This window comes from Dendronephthya gigantea, unplaced genomic scaffold (genome assembly GCF_004324835.1).
Source record: "Dendronephthya gigantea isolate DGI-Jeju-01 unplaced genomic scaffold, DenGig_1.0 000067F, whole genome shotgun sequence".
Lineage (NCBI taxonomy): Eukaryota > Metazoa > Cnidaria > Anthozoa > Malacalcyonacea > Nephtheidae > Dendronephthya > Dendronephthya gigantea.
The window spans coordinates 383685-400517 of NW_021163077.1; the positions used below are offsets into that span (position 1 = coordinate 383685).

Sequence of the window (16833 nt, forward strand, 5' to 3'; positions counted from 1 at the left end):
GAAAAAAGCCAAAGGGCTAGGATGGTTAGAAATTTGAGCCATGATGTTGCAATAAGTCACGTGACGTCGAATGACGTGTTTGTAAAATGGCGCTGCTGGGGGTGAATGGAAGGTTTCATATATAGGCAAGCCCTGCTAGAAGGACGACCGCCATGTCAAGAAGAAAAACGTGTGTGCTATGAAGGAATCCGTCGCCCTGGATGGAAAGCACAAGCCATCTGGTATCTCAAGGGTACGGAAGATGTTTTTTGAGAAATTTTCTTTTGATTTATGGCAATTTTGGTCGTCAAACTTGCAGGGTTGTGCTATATTTTTGTCCTCGAAATACTCCTATTTACCGCGGTATTTTTCGTGTGGACGGACGCGTCTTATAAACGTCCCGATTATGTCCGACATATCTTGCTCCTACCCGGTGTATTACGTTGAAAAATATCATTAAAATATCAATTTTATCGTTGTGCATATTTGTGTGTGAAATTCAAACGTTTATTCGCTTTAAGAAACGAGCTGTGAGTAAACTTTCGTTTGTGCTCTCCTGTAGGCAAAACGTCTGTATTACTTCTGACAATCCCGTTTCTTCAAGTAATGAATTTACGTCGCCAGTGAACTCTCCGGAGTCGTGTGATGGGCTGGGAAAGCGCGTGAGAAAGCTGTCAAATAAATATGATGGATTCGAACAACCTATCTCGGTATATGCTACGTTTTTGTATAATTTTTTCCCTGCTTTTATACACAAGTGTGAGCACGCCATTTTAATATGTTGGCGGTCGTTTTGTGTCATGTGAGAGGTTGTGAGCGGATAGCTATAGAAGTATATTTGGTTGTTTCTAGAGAAATCAACAACAGACAGACGAGAAACAAGCAGAAACTGCTCCCAAACAATTCACAACAAACCAACTGCAATACTTGCAACGAATTTTAGTAAAATCGTTGTGGCGCCATCGTATGGCATGGCCATTTTTGGACGCAGTCGATGCAGTCAAACTAAACTTGCCGGTAATTTATTTATATTTTTCGCTAAAAACTCGATCAAACTTGTTCCACTTCCTCAATATAAGTTTTTTTGTTAGGATTATTATGATATTATCAAGCATCCTATGGACATGGGGAAAATTAAGCGGAATCTGGAGAAAAATGTGTATTCTTGTGCCAAAGAGTGCGTTGAAGATTTTGATACAATGTTCAATAACTGCTATACATATAATAAGCCTGGAGAGGTATGTATGCATGCAGCTTTTTATTAAGCCCTACTTGTTTAATAATCTAAGCCTGTCCTTACTGCAACTAAGGTATGCATCATAGTCTAACCAGTCCTAGGCATAGTCACAAAATGGGAATGTGTACCAAAAGGCCAAAATTTCAATGTTAATTGCATGATATTTGTGGTTATTCATCATCAAGATGTGTGAATAGGCATCTGCAAAAAAAATTTTCTGACAAAAATATCTAAGGCGCTGGCTTGTTATGTTCTAGTATATATTTCTATTTTATTGGCATTTTATCATGATGCTCACTTGTTAAAATCAAAAATCTAGAATACATTCCCATTTTGTGGCATGGTAATGATTAGTATCAAGGTAAGATGGTTCGTACGAAATTAGAATGACCTAGGTGAAACCTATTTATTTTCAATTTGGGAGCTGTCTTAGTACAGCCTGCATATTGAGGAAAATCACACATGCAACATTATATCCAGGGTCTTTATTATAACACAGGGAGATTACCTTGGGTACCAGGTTGGTCAGTGTGTATCTTGACATTTTCAATCATACACACATGTGATAAAGAGTTCTTGATTGTTTTCACATAAATATTATAGTTGCAATCTTGTCATACCAGGTGAACCTTGGTTTACCAAGTAAGATGAAATTCCCATTTTCTGTGGGTACAAAATTGGCTACATCCTAAGTAACACTAGTGAATAGTTGGGCTCCAAATTAGGAATGGTTGCTTATTCAACTAGACTATAGCTTTCTCATATGTTTTTGACACTTTAAGGCCGATCTACACGATGCGATTAGTCGTATACGATTCTTATCCTGACGTATGAAAAAGATTGGTAACGTCACTCTGTCTGTTCATCAGTTTATAACGCAATTTAAAATGGGAAACCTTTACACGCATTTATTCGAATACATACGCCAGCATACGAATCGTATGCGACTAATCGCATCGTGTAGATCGGCCTTTAGGAATTATGTTCATTCTTCCCTATTGTTGTAGTAACAGCTCTGACAGCTATTCCAATTTGTAGGAAATATCATATTGACTTGTAGCAGTGTCTTGTAGAATTGTATCTTATGAAATAAAAAAGTATTCATAATGACATTGAGTTCTACAATTTTTGTAAATACAGGATGTTGTACTGATGTGTGAAGCATTGGAAAAAGCTTTCAGAGAGAAATTAAATGCAATGCCAGCTGAGGTAAAAATATGTTTTGCAAAATTTGTTTAGAAATTCCATAGTTCTTAACTTATTTGCTTATCACAACATTTCTAGGAGATAAAGATAGACCTTAGTGCAAAGAAAAGGCCAGGTGTTCCGAAAATACCTGCTATACCAATTGAAGCAAAAAAATCCAAGAGAATTCCTAAACTTATGGAGAAAACAACTGGTCAGTATTACCTGAAAAGTTCAAGAGTTCGTGGTCGCCTAGTTTTGGTATCTTGCACATATTACCAAGGGCAATTTCACTTGCCTGTTGAAGAATATTGCCAGCATGCCATGAATGTTAAACCATATGCCTGCATTTTACCTAGTCTAACAGCATTTGTCAGTGGAAGCAATGATTAAACCTGATATTGGAAATTATCTTGCTGTAGCACAGACTAAATCTCTATCATATATCTTTCTGTAGTAGCAGTTGCAGATAGCACACCCTCCATTATTTCCACACCCCAGTTAACCAAGGATGTTATACCATCTGTCAAAGTTGAGACGTCTGAAGTTATTAATCAACCCCCGGCTGTTGCTTCACCGTCTCGTATTTCCTCTGCTGTTACATCCACTTCCACTACGCCTCATATGATGCCTCAGGCTTCTACCACATTGACTTCTTCTAAAGCAAAGAAACGTAAGGCAGATACAACCACACCTGGAAACCTACCTTCGGAACAACCACCTGTGAGTAAAGCAGCCAAAATCCCTGCAAGACGTGGATCTACAAGACCCATTAAGAAACCAACCCGAGATTTGCCTGAGTTACCTAACCAGGTAACAGTAAATCATTAACAGTAAAAATATTCTGAATAAAGTCTTTATAATCTGACATTACACAAGTTTTCATTATCTCCAAGTGAAAATGAATTGTATTGTACAATATTTTAATGTGTTTGTGGTATATTTTATTTTTTTTCAGCATCGTTCTAAAAAGAAGCCTTTAACAGAACAAATGAAGTATTGCAGTGCTATTCTAAGAGAGCTATATTCTAAAAAGCACTATGTAAGTTGTAAAAATGTATTTTTTTGTTTATGTCCAAAATTTGGTTTAATGTCTGCAGGATTTAAGCCAATGTTCTTTTTTATTCAGGAATATGCATGGCCTTTTTACTACCCTGTTGATGCTGATGGTCTAGGACTTCACGATTATTTTAACATCATTAAGACTCCAATGGATCTGACGACGGTTAAAGTAAGTTATGTTCCAGTGATGTGAGTTTCACCCATAGTAATTTGTGCATGTCAATGTGCTATACAAAACAAGATGGTCATATGTGACAACTGTCCTAACCTCACTGATTTTAGAATAAACTGGAGAATCGGGACTATGAAACACCATCGCAGTTTGCAGCCGATGTTCGCATGATCTTTACAAATTGTTATAAATACAATCCTTCAGATCATGATGTTGTTAAAATGGGACGAAAATTGCAGGTAAGGTTTTGATTTTCATTGGCTGAACTTTACAATACATTTCTGTTACAACCAATAGCATAGCTTCGTTCTTTAGAAAGCATAGAAAAGTATTATCCAATTGGACAAAAGCTTCCGAGAGCTTCGACATGTACCATATTTTTGCATAAGAAGGGATATCTTGTGACTCCAAAGAAGAGTGGCAACAAAAATTATCCTCATTATTGAGTACTGAGGGCTTTAAAACAGTTATACTGTAAAGTCTGATTTTGATTTTTGGATGTTTTAGGATGTATTTGAGATGAGGTATGCAAAAATGCCGGATGAGCCGCCTCCCCCTGAACAGCCATCTTCGGCATCTCAAGATACGGAAACTGGGGCTGGTTCCTCAGACGAAGAACAAGGGGCATCTGATCATAGTTACGAGTCTGAGGATGAAGATCCACAGTCAGAGAGTGAAGATGCAAGACAAAAAATTAACGACCTACAAAAACAGGTTGGTTTGTAAAATGTTTTCAAGCAGTAGCAATGGTGAATATTGTCTGCAAATCTGGGTTGTTGTGCCCTAGACTTAAAAGCGGTTTCACATACAGAACGTAAATGTAAACGGTAAAATGTTGAAATGACAAATGCCAATTAAAATACCCAACCCTTGGATGATCCACTTTTTTATATATTTTTTTGTTCTAAAGTTATCCACCTAATTTTTTCAGCTGATGTCAGTTACTGAACAACTCAGTAAGTTGACGGGACAGAATACACTGATAGCCAAGAAGCCAAAAAAACCCACCGAGAATGATGGAAAGAAAAAGAAGAAACCGAAAGATGTCAGTGCAAAGAACCCGACGAGAAAGACGAAACCAAAGACTGCTAGACATCCTAAAACACACAAGGAACCGAAGTCTACAAAATCAGGACAAAAATCAGTTAGCAAGCCTGCGTCAAAGCGTTCTAAAAGCAAGTAAGTTATGGTTTGTTTAATGTGTAAGAGAATCTCGGTGGGCGGAAGCTAGAGTTTCGTGTAATTCGACTATTTCATGTGATCTTTTGTTAACGTAATTCTTCTTCCAAAGACTTGCACAAAAGAAGAAGAAAGAAGAAATTGAAAGCGAAGATGAGGAAGACTCGAAGGCAATGACGTATGACGAGAAACGACAACTGTCGTTGGATATTAATAAATTACCAGGTTGGTTGTAGTTGGTAGGAACTTGAATAGACAGATGTAGAATGAGGACGGGAACGTCAAAGACGATGAAAATGGTGTGTAATTCTGTCGCACGCCCATAAATGGGCTCATCACGCCAGCTATCCGTCATTTTGACGTCGTCTTTGATGTTCCCGTTAAAGCTAAATCTGCCTGACACCTGGCGAAGTACCTACGATTATTATTATTAAACATAGCTCCCATTTAGTCATAACTCGTCTTCTGTTTCCATAGGTGATAAACTAGGCCGCGTGGTGACTATCATTCAGTCCCGTGAGCCAACACTACAAGACTCAAATCCAGACGAAATTGAAATAGATTTCGAGACATTAAAACCCTCTACCTTGAGAAAGCTTGAAGAATACGTCCAGTCCTGTTTAAAAAAGAAACATAAAGCTCCAGGTTAGTTAACGATCAGTGTTTGTTTTTGTAAGCTGCAGTACTGCGTTATTTTATTTAATTTCAAAACTTCTATGACTGTTTCAGAATTTCATAGAGTAACTGAACGCTAATCTTATGCATTAGATACTGTACGCCGTTCCAGCATTGATGTTAAATATTTAAGCTTGGTTGTTCACAAAATGCATGTGTAAATTTTAGCGTAAATTGTCATTGGAAAGCTTGTCCCCGTATTGTCGAGCTTTACACGCACGTAATATGTTCTTTTTTGAATGAAATCGCTATAAGCGAGTTTTAAGTTGCAAGTTCGAGAACAGGTATTGCCGTATTGGTCAGGGAACTTGTCGTATGACGGGGCGTGTGTCAAGGGTTATAATTAACGAGGTACTACGTATGAAATGTGTCAAACCATTGTAATTTATTTAGCATTGAAGAAAGCGAAATCTCAGGAAGAAAGGGATCAAGAGAATGCAAAAAGACGACAAGAATTAGAAAAACGATTACAGGTAAGTTTTATGCAAAAAGTACATAGAGAATACAATGTGCACATTTGTGATTTCAACGTGCCTTATCTCATTCCAGGATGTCAGTGGTCAGCTGACTGGTGGCGCTAAAAAACCTCCAAAGGGTGGCAAAGGTATAGATGTTTTACCTTTTTTACCTTCGGTAGAAGTGATTTTGTCGAGGTTTTCTCTCATCTGTAACGAACACATCTGATTAGTCTAGAAGAATATATGCCAAAATAAGAATATCTCTCGTTATTACATTGTTTGACATTTTAATACTCATATCGACATTTTAATACTCATGTCGCCACTTGTGAATGTGACTTGACTTTGCAATGCAACATGCTGTGGTACTCAAATGAGGGAACGTATCCATTGTTGTACTTTAAACACTGTCAATTCCTTTGTTTGCAATTTCAATTTTAACTGCGATTTAGTGTGCAATTTTCGTCCTTTCATTGATGCGACGAGTGGTTAATTTACGGATGCTAAAATAAAGAAGCCTATACTTTACCTCGTTCCTAACTAGTCTGCTCCTTTGCATAACCGTGTTCGCATCCATCAAAAGACGACAATCGCGTCGGAGGTCACAAGAAAAATTGAACGGGGCTTAATATGTATCATGATAAGGTTCATATTCGCGAAGGGTAATACTACCGTCTCTTTCCCCACAGGTGATGGTCAGTCAGCTTTGGATATCCTTGGTGATGACGTACGTCAATCTCGGCTGAGTGAAAGTAGTAGTAGTAGTGGCAGTGGATCAGGAAGTAGCTCAGGATCAAGTTCTGGCTCAAGTTCGTCTGGCTCTGACAGCTCTGATTCGGAAGCAGGTAGTTAAAGATCGCGTGAACAGTCTTGTTCCTCCGCATATATATCTATATCCGTTGTCACGTGGACATGCTAAGTTGTTCACGTGAACAACGAGATAGAGATCGCGTGAATGAATAGAACAACGCGCCGTTGTAAATACCCGTTGCTATCACTAGTTAATCTCGTCATCATTGAGATTATTCACGTGGACAACGCTTTTCGTATGGACGTAAGTTCCATAACCACCACAACCACCCATAGGAAACTGAGTTTGACACGAAGCTTAAAAAGCATTCAACGTGTACCGTGTAGTGTTGCAGCTTGTTCCCTTGCATTGCAAAACACGTTTGTATGTTGCCAAACATTGATTGGATTTTTGGTAGGATGCATTGTAGTGGTATCACAGGGCTGCCTGAGGGGGGAGAAAGATGCACGTACGCTTTGTTTCGATCGATGGTGTGTAATAGAGCATGAAATTTTGTGCCCTGTTGTTAGTGTTGTACCATACCGCTGCTTCTCAAATAGCGTACTATAGTAAAGGAGACTGTAACTCGACGGAAAATTATTACATTTATCTTATTAGCCTTACCATTAATTTCATTTTGACCCAGTAGCCTTGTTTTCGTGATGGTATTTGCTAACGTTTCGTGCACATTAAGGTTACGAACTTACGTGATTTTGAGAGTTTGGCATTGCTAAGTACAGTCAAAGATAGGACCGAGGCTATTTGGTCGAAAGTAGTTAAAAACAGTAAGGTCTAATAATCGATCGTGTCATCCAAGTTTGTATGGTAGACAGAAATTGTGCGGTTACGTTTGTTGAGAACTCTGCCTAACTGTGGCCTAACTCTTTACCCTCGAGATAATGTACGTCACTTCCTCAAATTGGTTGTGGGGTTTATTTCGAAACTGGATAAAGTTTTGGCGTGAAAATTATGCATACAAATATGTTTTGGTATATAGCATCGCTTTGTACATTTTATTATCCAATAGAGTAAGTCAAAGTAAAATAAGTGAAGTATAACGCGATGCCCAATGCCTAACATATTTTGTATACACATGCAATTTTCACCGATGTTTCAGAGTACGTCGGTTGTTCGATCATAAATATTTTCTCAACTGTGTGATTTGTGCACGCAAAACATGAGCGTACTAGCGTACATGCCACGTTCATGTTGTTTTACAATGCATCCTAACTCGGAAATCATTAATTCAATCTCTGGTAACGTCCAAGGTGTTGCTGTGTTATTGTAATCGCAAAATGGAACTCTCCCCTCCCCCGGTTTTTGTGGTTGATGGTTCCTGCTGTAAATAAACATTAAGGTTGTATTTGCTTCAGTCATGATTAGGACATTGCTTTCCTACAAGACAGTAGATCTCTCGCTGTAGAACTGCAAATGTAAATAAAAAAAACAAGTACTTATGATCACTGTGTGTCTTTTTGTCTCTCTCTCTAGTTGCGAGTTTCATTTTGGATTACAATACACCGAATTGCGATTCCAAGGCTTTACGAAAGGCTGATCAATAAGATTGGCACGTCCTAAGCACATCCTTGCTATATATATATACAATGAATTACCATTTTGGCCATGAATTCAGAACTGTTTAACTTGACCTTGCAATATCCTTTTCTGTTGAAAAATTCATAACGAAAGAACAACAAATAGCTAGTTGAAACAATGACTTTACAATGAGCCAATTTCATTGATCGGTCACACTTTGAAAGCCTGGAAATGCAAAGACTGCTTGCATTTGATTTGAACCTTTCGTTGACACCTTGCGTTTGAGCATCGTACCATCACAAGGCGGCTGCTAAGCAATACTCACAGCCAATGTCAATATATTTGAGACCGTGCTGAGGTATAACAACTGGTATACCTAGCGCTAGCACAGCGCTACCTCAGGGTAACTTTCAGTGCATACGAGAAATTTTATTTGGGTTAGTTCGATGTTAAGCTACTTCAATATTTTGCCTATGGGTGGGTGCATCCGCGACATGGGTAAACCCGGAAAACGCATCCTGCGGCGCTGTGAATTTCCAGAAATACCATATTGGCGGCTAATCATGTTTTTGTATACTTTACTGGCTATATTTAGACCCGGTGGCTACAACAATCAGAACACCCAATCTGGGGCTCTAAAATAGTGGCGAGTGCTTGTAAAATTTCACGCATGAACAACTCCATTGCGAATTATGCCCGAATTCCTCTCCTCCATATTTAATCGTTACTCCGAAGTCTTTATATTCGATTCTATATAAAATCCCTTGTTATCAAAGTTCTAGGATTGTTGTTTAAGGCTGCCACGATATGTGTGTTTCAATAAGGCTGTCAAGGCCCCATTATGTTCAAGGCCCCATTAGAAATGGTGGTCCAAAAGCCCCGTTATTCTTTTCCCCTCACTTCTACGAATTCGAATTGAAATAAAAATTGAATTAAAAAAATATTCACTATTCCCGTCCTCAATTAATGATAGGAACACTTTTGTGCCAGGTTCCAAATTGTTGCGATCGGATATTAAATGAGTATAATGTCTCAATTATTTTATCGAGACGATATAGAACTCAGCATATGTATAGTTCCAAATGTTTTGGAGCATGTGCGCTCAAAGACGAAAATCCGTTGCTTCTCCCCCCCCCCCCTTCTTTTATTTGAATGCCGTACTATTGGACAGGACGTATCAAGGCACGTTTATATAAATTGGTAACGACCCGGATTTTCTCAGTTTTAACTGTGAGTGTGGTCGATTTTTTAAAAAATATGTGTTTTCTTGTTTTCTAGAAACTGTCAAAGCGAGTGGAAAGACGTCTGAAAATGTCAAGGTAGTAAACTATCAAAACTTGTCAGCTTCTGTATGTTTAACCAATCTGTCCTAACGAAGCATTTGACAACTTGGTATTTTAACTACGTTAAAGTTGATGCTTTTTTGATTTTCAGACAAAATCAAAAAAGTCTGTTGATCAAAAAGATTCTTCAGCGGCCCCAGCAGTTTCAAGTAAGCCACATATCCTAACCATTTGTCGCGAGATAACTATGTTTACACAAAGACGGTGTTACACGATATAATTTTTTGGCAACTTCTGTGATTATTTATACACTATTTCTTGTACATACATTTCGAAAACTCTTCACTGATTTCAAAAGTAGCATTTCATTGCATGCAAGTCGCAATAGCTCGGGGTATAAACACTTGTGAATTATTTTTATCCAGCACTAACATCTAACTAGCATCTTTTATGTTTTAGGCCCAGTGGTAAGCACCCCATCTCCCAGTCGTTCAGTCCAACCTGTGAAGTCGATCTCACCTCCCGCGGCTGTGCTTAAACCTCTTCCTCCCCCTCCTGCAAAGAAACCTCCTACTGCTGTTATCACACCTCAACCTAAACCTAGCCCCGCCCTTACTCCATTACCTAAACCTCCCATTCTCCGTCATACTGCCCCTCCGATTGCTGTGACTAAACCTCAAGTCATCTCTAAACCTGTAACTCCACGCACAATAGACCCTCCCAAACCTGAAAATGTTTCGAAATCTACGGTACCCATAGACAACCCCTCTAGTAAACCCGCCAATACTTCAGATGTTCTTTCCTCGCTACTACCCACGCCCACCTCCGCGCCGAAACCAAAAGTTTCGCATGCCACTAAAGAGAAACCGACTGTCAAAGATAATAATAGAATGACATCAAAAGATAAAACAGGATTTGTATTACCAACTCCAAAGCAGACTACAACTAAGCCGGGTAAAGTAATAATATGCTTCGTGTACACTTGTACTTCGTGTATATTTAACAATTGGACAACGAGTCAGAGTTGTCTATGAGCGAATAGTGAACGAAGGCGAAGCCTGAGTTGACTTTTCGCTCATAGACAACGAAGGCGAGTTGTCTAATTGTTTTAGTATACACCCTGTACCTATGATATATTAATTTCGAGAAAATAATCGATACACCGCAATTACACCGAAAAATAATTTAATTAATTCAATTTTATACGGTCGCGCGAGCGAATTTTTCCCAAACGTTCACCATCATGAATAGACAATGGTTGAGTAGCCAATCAGAATGTAGGATTTGCAATAGACAATAGTCGGGTGTATACTAATAGATTATAGGAATACACCTATTATTAGTTTACCTCCTTCCAAGCTTTATTTTCCAAGGTATTTATAGCTTCTCAAATTTGGCCCTGCATGCATAACCCGTTTATTGTCAATAAAATAGGGATGTATAGAGGTGCTCTCTCTTAACTCCAAAATCTCTCAAGATCAAGAGATCTTGAATCTCTGCGCAACAGACAACAGTCTTTTCTCGATACGTTTCCTGACACATTAACACCTCGTGTTTCGATGAGTAAACTCCCTGGTCGGCCGACCGCACCAGCAGTACTTTAATAAAAGCTGGCATGAACAGCAGTTAAGGCAAGCTCCTTGTCAGAAAATTGCATCATTGTCGATGTATGTATTATTGTGAATAATTCGAGTATTGTAATTAAATACATTACGAATACACGTAAATAAATGAAGGCTTAGTTTAATTAAGAAATTTTCTCTTATAATGTGGTTTATCTTATCGATTTACTCTCAGTTGTATCCCTTTCAAGCTCTTCTTTTCCACTATTTCAGGTCTTGGATTGTCGTACGCAGTTGGCGAACTTCCAAATTCATTGGCCAATCTAGGTAAGCATTCCTCACATGTTGCTTCAAATACGTTTTCCGTGTGACTGTGTGTGTTTTTTATATTCTTTTATCTTCATAACTGACTTTTTTTTATATCTGAATTACTTTAATTCATAACTGAATTTGACATTTTTTACACACAGCGTCAAAACCTGACGGAGGAAAGAAGGTATGACTTTATCATTTTGTGTGTGTGGCAGTATACCGTGATACAGGTCCGACGACACGTCAACGCTGGCTGGGACCTTGGCCAAGTGAAGGATCCCCTTCTAAGCTCAGTGTTGTCTTAGTGTTCCAGTATCCAACAGATACCGACTTGTTGGAGTTACTCTTACTTTTTTTCATGATTTCCAACATTTGACTTCTGTTCTTGTAACAGCCTTAATTGTACATGTTATACAGCACAAGTTACTCAAAACCTCACGGAATACATTCCGTTCCCTTCCAGGATTCGAAGACAAGGCCCACGTCATGGTCCAGTTTCGGATCAGCGGGCTCTCCCGGTGTTCCAAATTCCACACCTGTCTCCAGCTCCGCGTCCACTGAGAGTTTCAAAAAATTCCAACAGCAGGCCCAAGAGAAGATGGAAAGGGTAAGTATTTAATCATTCTCAACAAACATTGAGACGACGCAGTCTCTGTTGTTCATGCATCAGATGATCATTTCTGATAGTCAGACTACTCTCCCTAGTGTCTAGATATCTATGTTAGCAAGTGTCTTCATTAGAGGTTTTCTGTATTAAATAAAGTGCCAATGGTAATATTAGCTAGAGAGAGGTTTCTGGCACTATGAGAGGTCTCAATTAAAGAAAGGTGTCGTATTAAAGAGATATTTCTGTATTAGAGAGAGGTATTTATAAAGGCTTCACTTCATTTCAAACTTATAAGCGATGGCCTAACAGTCTAACTGACGTCAACTAATTTTGCAGGAGAAAGCTATAAAAGCTCAAGAGGAACAACTAAAACAGAAGACGGATGCAAATAAGCAAAAGTTGGAGGAAAAGAGGTATATGGTATATCTTATATCTTGGAGGCCACTATGTCCTGCACCCCCACGAAATTTCTTAACGAAAAAATAACCGGCGATCTGTAAGGAGCGTAATACATGAATTTTTTATTCTCAATTGTTTCTTGTAAATTTTTAAGTTGAAAAAGTAAGGCAAAATCATATTTCTTGAACATCTATGAAGATCTATTTTCTTACTTCATGTTAGAAACGTTGAAGAAAGTGCTGTGGATGGCGAAAAAGAGGACGCTGCGGAACGTCAAAGAGCAATCCAGAGACGTCGAGAGGAGGAAAGAAGGAAAAGACAAGCCGTACGTTATTCATATTTTATGAAAATTATTTTTGTTTTGTGACGAGGCTTTGTCTGTCCAAGCTTTGTTCTTTAATTTTCCAGAAAAGAAACTCGGGCGAAAGATTTCGTTTGGTCGAAAAAATACCGCCTAGTGGAAAACTGCCCTAAACATTTTTTAATTAAATTTTTTAGAAAGCAGCGTCAATTGACATGAACTTTCAGAGTGATATAATGGCGTCTTTTGAGAATACTATTGGATAGAATTGTGTTCATTGAAAGTGAGTCGTGGCTGTTTGTCGTGGTTACGGGTTACCGGTCCACGCTGTGTCGAAATTAACCAAAAAATCCAAAAATAAGGTCCGTGCGATGGTAACGTGTGAGTAAATGATTGTACCATATCGGTTTACGAACCGCAATTTGTCCGCTCTTCTTGCTAGCGAAGGCGTCGTAGCATTTAACTTCACGAGTATATTTCAACATTTAACGTGGTGTACGCTAGCAATCTTGTCGGCGTCTGTTTTTCTCCTTGGCTGTTGGAATGAGTGGCACTAACCCAACCACGTTGCTAGAAGTGGAATTGCATTGACATATCATTCATTCGATCGAGCATGATAAACAAGATCGTCGACAAATTGCTAAGACCAATAATGAGTTGCAGCATATATCATTTATTAGCTATAGTAGTGATTGTATACAAGTATACGCAACCCTATATCTCTCAAGAGCTAAATTTTGATCGCTAGGGCTGACATTTTCATTATTCTATTGGGGTCAGACAAGAGGCCGGTTGTATAAAAGAAGTTCACTTTTAACTACTATTGTTAAATAACAGAATCAGAGCCAGTCAGAATCGGTAACTACAATACAACTACACCTAATGTAGTAAAGAGTTTTATTCAACCGGCCTATAAATTTCTGCGGCCAGTTGTACGAAGCCTAGATAGCCCTTGTAAACATGCTTGAAAAGCAATTAAATAATAAATTTGGAGCCAATAGTTATGAAAGAGGACTCCCAATTCAGGAATACTAAGGGTTAATGAAAGCTATACCTAACAACGCGAAATTATAGAGGGAATGAAAAAAACACTATCCGATGGATAACGCGATCTAGCTTTCGTACAACTGGCCCCTGTTTTCAAGGTTTTTTAAACTCTGGCAAAAATGCTTTATTTTCTGCAAATCAAACGGTTTGACCAGTCTGACCGCTGCTTATGGAAGTCACTCCTAGCATTCAATTGTGATTTTCTAGAGTTGTTAGTGAAGGCATGGTAAAAGTAAATTTATCCGTGCAAAAAAAACGAGGATGCAACATCCCCAGAAAAATGTGTTCTGGGTTACCACCGCAAGCCTCGGTTATTTGCATGGTGCATGCAGCAATATGCTCTGCCAAAGGAGGAAAGGGTTCAAAGAGGCGTTGTTGGAAGCGTTCCATCTGATTTGTATCTGCTCAAAATTATAAAGAAAGAACACGCCTAGTGATAATTCTCACAATTTGAGACCGATCTGAATTAAACCGATCTGAAACTGTGATCATGATCTTTGTCATTTCTGCACTATGTGCACGATGGTGCACGGTGCAATTTTTCGTGCAACGTGCAATGCAATTCTAATTTTGAAACATGTGAAATATTGGCAATTGTTGTTGGCAAATATAATCTCTCAAAATGGGATTGGATTGCACGTTGCAAGAAAAATTGAGTGTAAGGGTCTTAGATCTTGGCAGAATTTCTCTCTGTATGTTGCTACGACAAGACTCAATCACTATCCTCAGCTGGCGCTTCCTCCGTGCGCCAACTTTTCCCAAATTTAACCGGATCTTTTCATGCAAACATAAACTGATTTCATCTTTATAAAGATGGTTTTATGCGATCGACAATCGTATACCCCATGCTACGAGCTTTTGACGCCTTCAAAATCCTGAAGCCTGGCCTGCTGTATAAAATTGTTGATTAGATTACATTTCGGATAGTCGATTCTTAGTTAACTTCAAAACGCAATTAGATTGCACTATGAATAACGACTATACCTTTTTATACACACGGTCACAGCTCTGGGTGAGCTTGGCATGTGCACTCAACCACGCAGAAACTCTGTGTGAGCATGATAGCATATAACAACGTTTTTAACTGACTTTTAATACTCGAACTTGAAATAGTTGGCAGATTTCATTGCACGTTGACATGTAAATAAAAAATCATATAAACCAATATGAAACATTCGCAAGAAAAATAGCTATAATGGTTAACAGTAAGTTCTAAAAATGTTATTTTGTACGTAGAATGTCGGATAAAAAATTATTTATGGTCAATATTTGTGGATTTTTTATACCCAACCATCAAAATGCATTATATAACCGAACTTTCTTATATTAGACTTGTTCAGCACAAAAGAGCCCTAACTCTTTTCATACGAGTTTTGTTCAACATCAGATCATTTTAACGTGGCTCCCATTCTCTTAAGAACATGTACCAGTATACCACCTCTGAATGATCTAACCGTCGCGTGAATTCTAGCTATAAAATTAGTGCATTTTTAAAAACTTTCAAATGCTTTGGATTCAGTGCTTCAGGTTAGTGAACTTAACTTAATTGAATTTCTACTATTTCTTGTCTTGTTGATTTTTGGCCGTGGTGATGGCTTAGTTCTGATTTGATAATTGATTATGATAATCCATTCCTTCACCACATTGCACTTCGAAACCGAAAATCTGAAAACAGCATTTAATTGAGCATGACATACCAAACACTCCCGTTGCAGTTGATTTGCAGGTGCGAAGAAATTATCGATGGTTTTGTGTGTATTTCACTAATGTAATTCACTGTATTTCACATGATGTAATTAAATATAAGAAGGTGAGACCACCCCCAATTATACACTTTGCTCAATTTTGAAATTCATGAAAGTATGATTTTATGTGTTCAAATGCGTTGTTTTCATGAAGTAATGTAACTCTACTTAGTTTTGAGCCATTTTTTGAGGTATTTTGAACCGAATTTTGGGATTTCGGTTTTGATTGTGAAATGCGATAAAAAACCGCAGCGGGTAAAACGACATCGTTTCCATAGCAACACAGTACTTTTAACTGTGAATTTATAGCTAGCTGAGAGCTTCCCAACATTCTTGAAATTGATCCCATTGCCTCTCTTTGAGTATGTTTACTTTAAATTAGGTTGAACGTAAAGGTTATGCAAAATACCTATTTTTTGGAGAACTTTAGCGAGAAACCTTTAGTAAATTAGCTTGTAGGTACAGCACGTAAGTATTTAATACTGCAAAGCTTCCGGTCCGTTAACCCGGGCCTTCATCAGTGCAATATTAAATACTTACGTGGTGTACCTACAAGCTAATTTTCTTATTGATGTCATCATCAAACTTACAAGAATATTAATTTAATTTGATTTTGAACATGATCATGATCCGCCAAAATGGTATACCCGGAACCCTTATCATTTTGTTAAAAATTGACGATTTTGGAAGATTTTCTAAAATCTGAAAATGGCTACAAATACTTACAAAAACAAATCTCTTTATTTTTGAGTATATTTGGTTTGTTTTTTTGAATATTGAAAAATTCATAAGGGGAACCCTTACCATTTTGGCCAAAATTCACGATTTCCGAACATTTTCTGAAATTGTGATTAAAATGTTAAATATGGTTTCAAATATTTACTAAGACTAACCTCTTTGGTTTTTGAGCATCTATACTAATCTCTCTCAAAAATGCCTTCAATATTCAGTAAGACAAATTTCTTTGGTTTGTGAGCATATTTGGTTTGTTTTTAGAACATTGAAAAAGTCATCATTTTTGACCAAGTTTTTGCATTACTTCTTACCATTTTTTAAATTTTCTAAACCTGTGTTAACATGCTAAAAATATCTTTTCTAAGATGAATCTGTTTGGTTTTTGAGCATATTTGGTTCGTTTTTGGAGCATTAAAGAAGTCGTAATTATTAATCAAAATGGTAAGGCTTACCCCTTACCATTTTCCCAAAATTGATGACTTATTAAACTGTGTTAGCATGCAAAAAATAGCTTACTAAGATTAATGTCTTTGGTTTTGAGCATATAACAAGTTAACGACTTTTTCATG

At 37.9% G+C, this 16833-nt stretch overlaps 1 protein-coding gene across 3 annotated transcripts; it reads left to right on the forward strand.

Annotated features, from left to right (window-relative positions):
* Positions 1-78: 78 nt before the first annotated feature.
* On the forward strand, positions 79-15050 carry LOC114531005 (bromodomain-containing protein 3-like). Of its 3 annotated transcripts, none has more exons than XM_028552634.1 (26): positions 79-232; positions 542-689; positions 832-996; positions 1071-1217; positions 2357-2425; positions 2501-2615; positions 2862-3214; positions 3360-3443; positions 3531-3632; positions 3746-3874; positions 4143-4349; positions 4567-4814; positions 4927-5039; positions 5292-5459; positions 5883-5962; positions 6039-6093; positions 6637-6792; positions 9552-9592; positions 9708-9765; positions 10016-10510; positions 11392-11445; positions 11589-11614; positions 11894-12037; positions 12374-12450; positions 12659-12761; positions 12935-15050. In XM_028552634.1, exons 1-26 carry the CDS (start codon positions 201-203, stop codon positions 13001-13003), a joined length of 3438 nt encoding a protein of 1145 aa, XP_028408435.1. In that variant the 5' UTR covers positions 79-200; the 3' UTR covers positions 13004-15050. The 3 variants fall into 3 exon arrangements, with proteins under 3 accessions (XP_028408435.1, XP_028408433.1, XP_028408436.1); XM_028552632.1 differs by having other exon boundaries at positions 81-232; positions 2859-3214; XM_028552635.1 differs by lacking the exon at positions 79-232 and having other exon boundaries at positions 572-689; positions 834-996; positions 2859-3214.
* The last annotated feature ends 1783 nt before the right edge of the window (positions 15051-16833 follow it).

Excerpts from the sequence above, each read along its gene's own strand:
- LOC114531005 (XM_028552632.1), top strand. The coding sequence starts at position 201 with ATGGAAAGCACAAGCCATCTGGTATCTCAAGG. Across the intron at positions 10,511-11,391 it reads GCAGACTACAACTAAGCCGG|GTCTTGGATTGTCGTACGCA; the intron begins GTAAAGTAATAA and ends CCACTATTTCAG. Across the intron at positions 12,451-12,658 it reads CAAAAGTTGGAGGAAAAGAG|AAACGTTGAAGAAAGTGCTG; the intron begins GTATATGGTATA and ends ACTTCATGTTAG.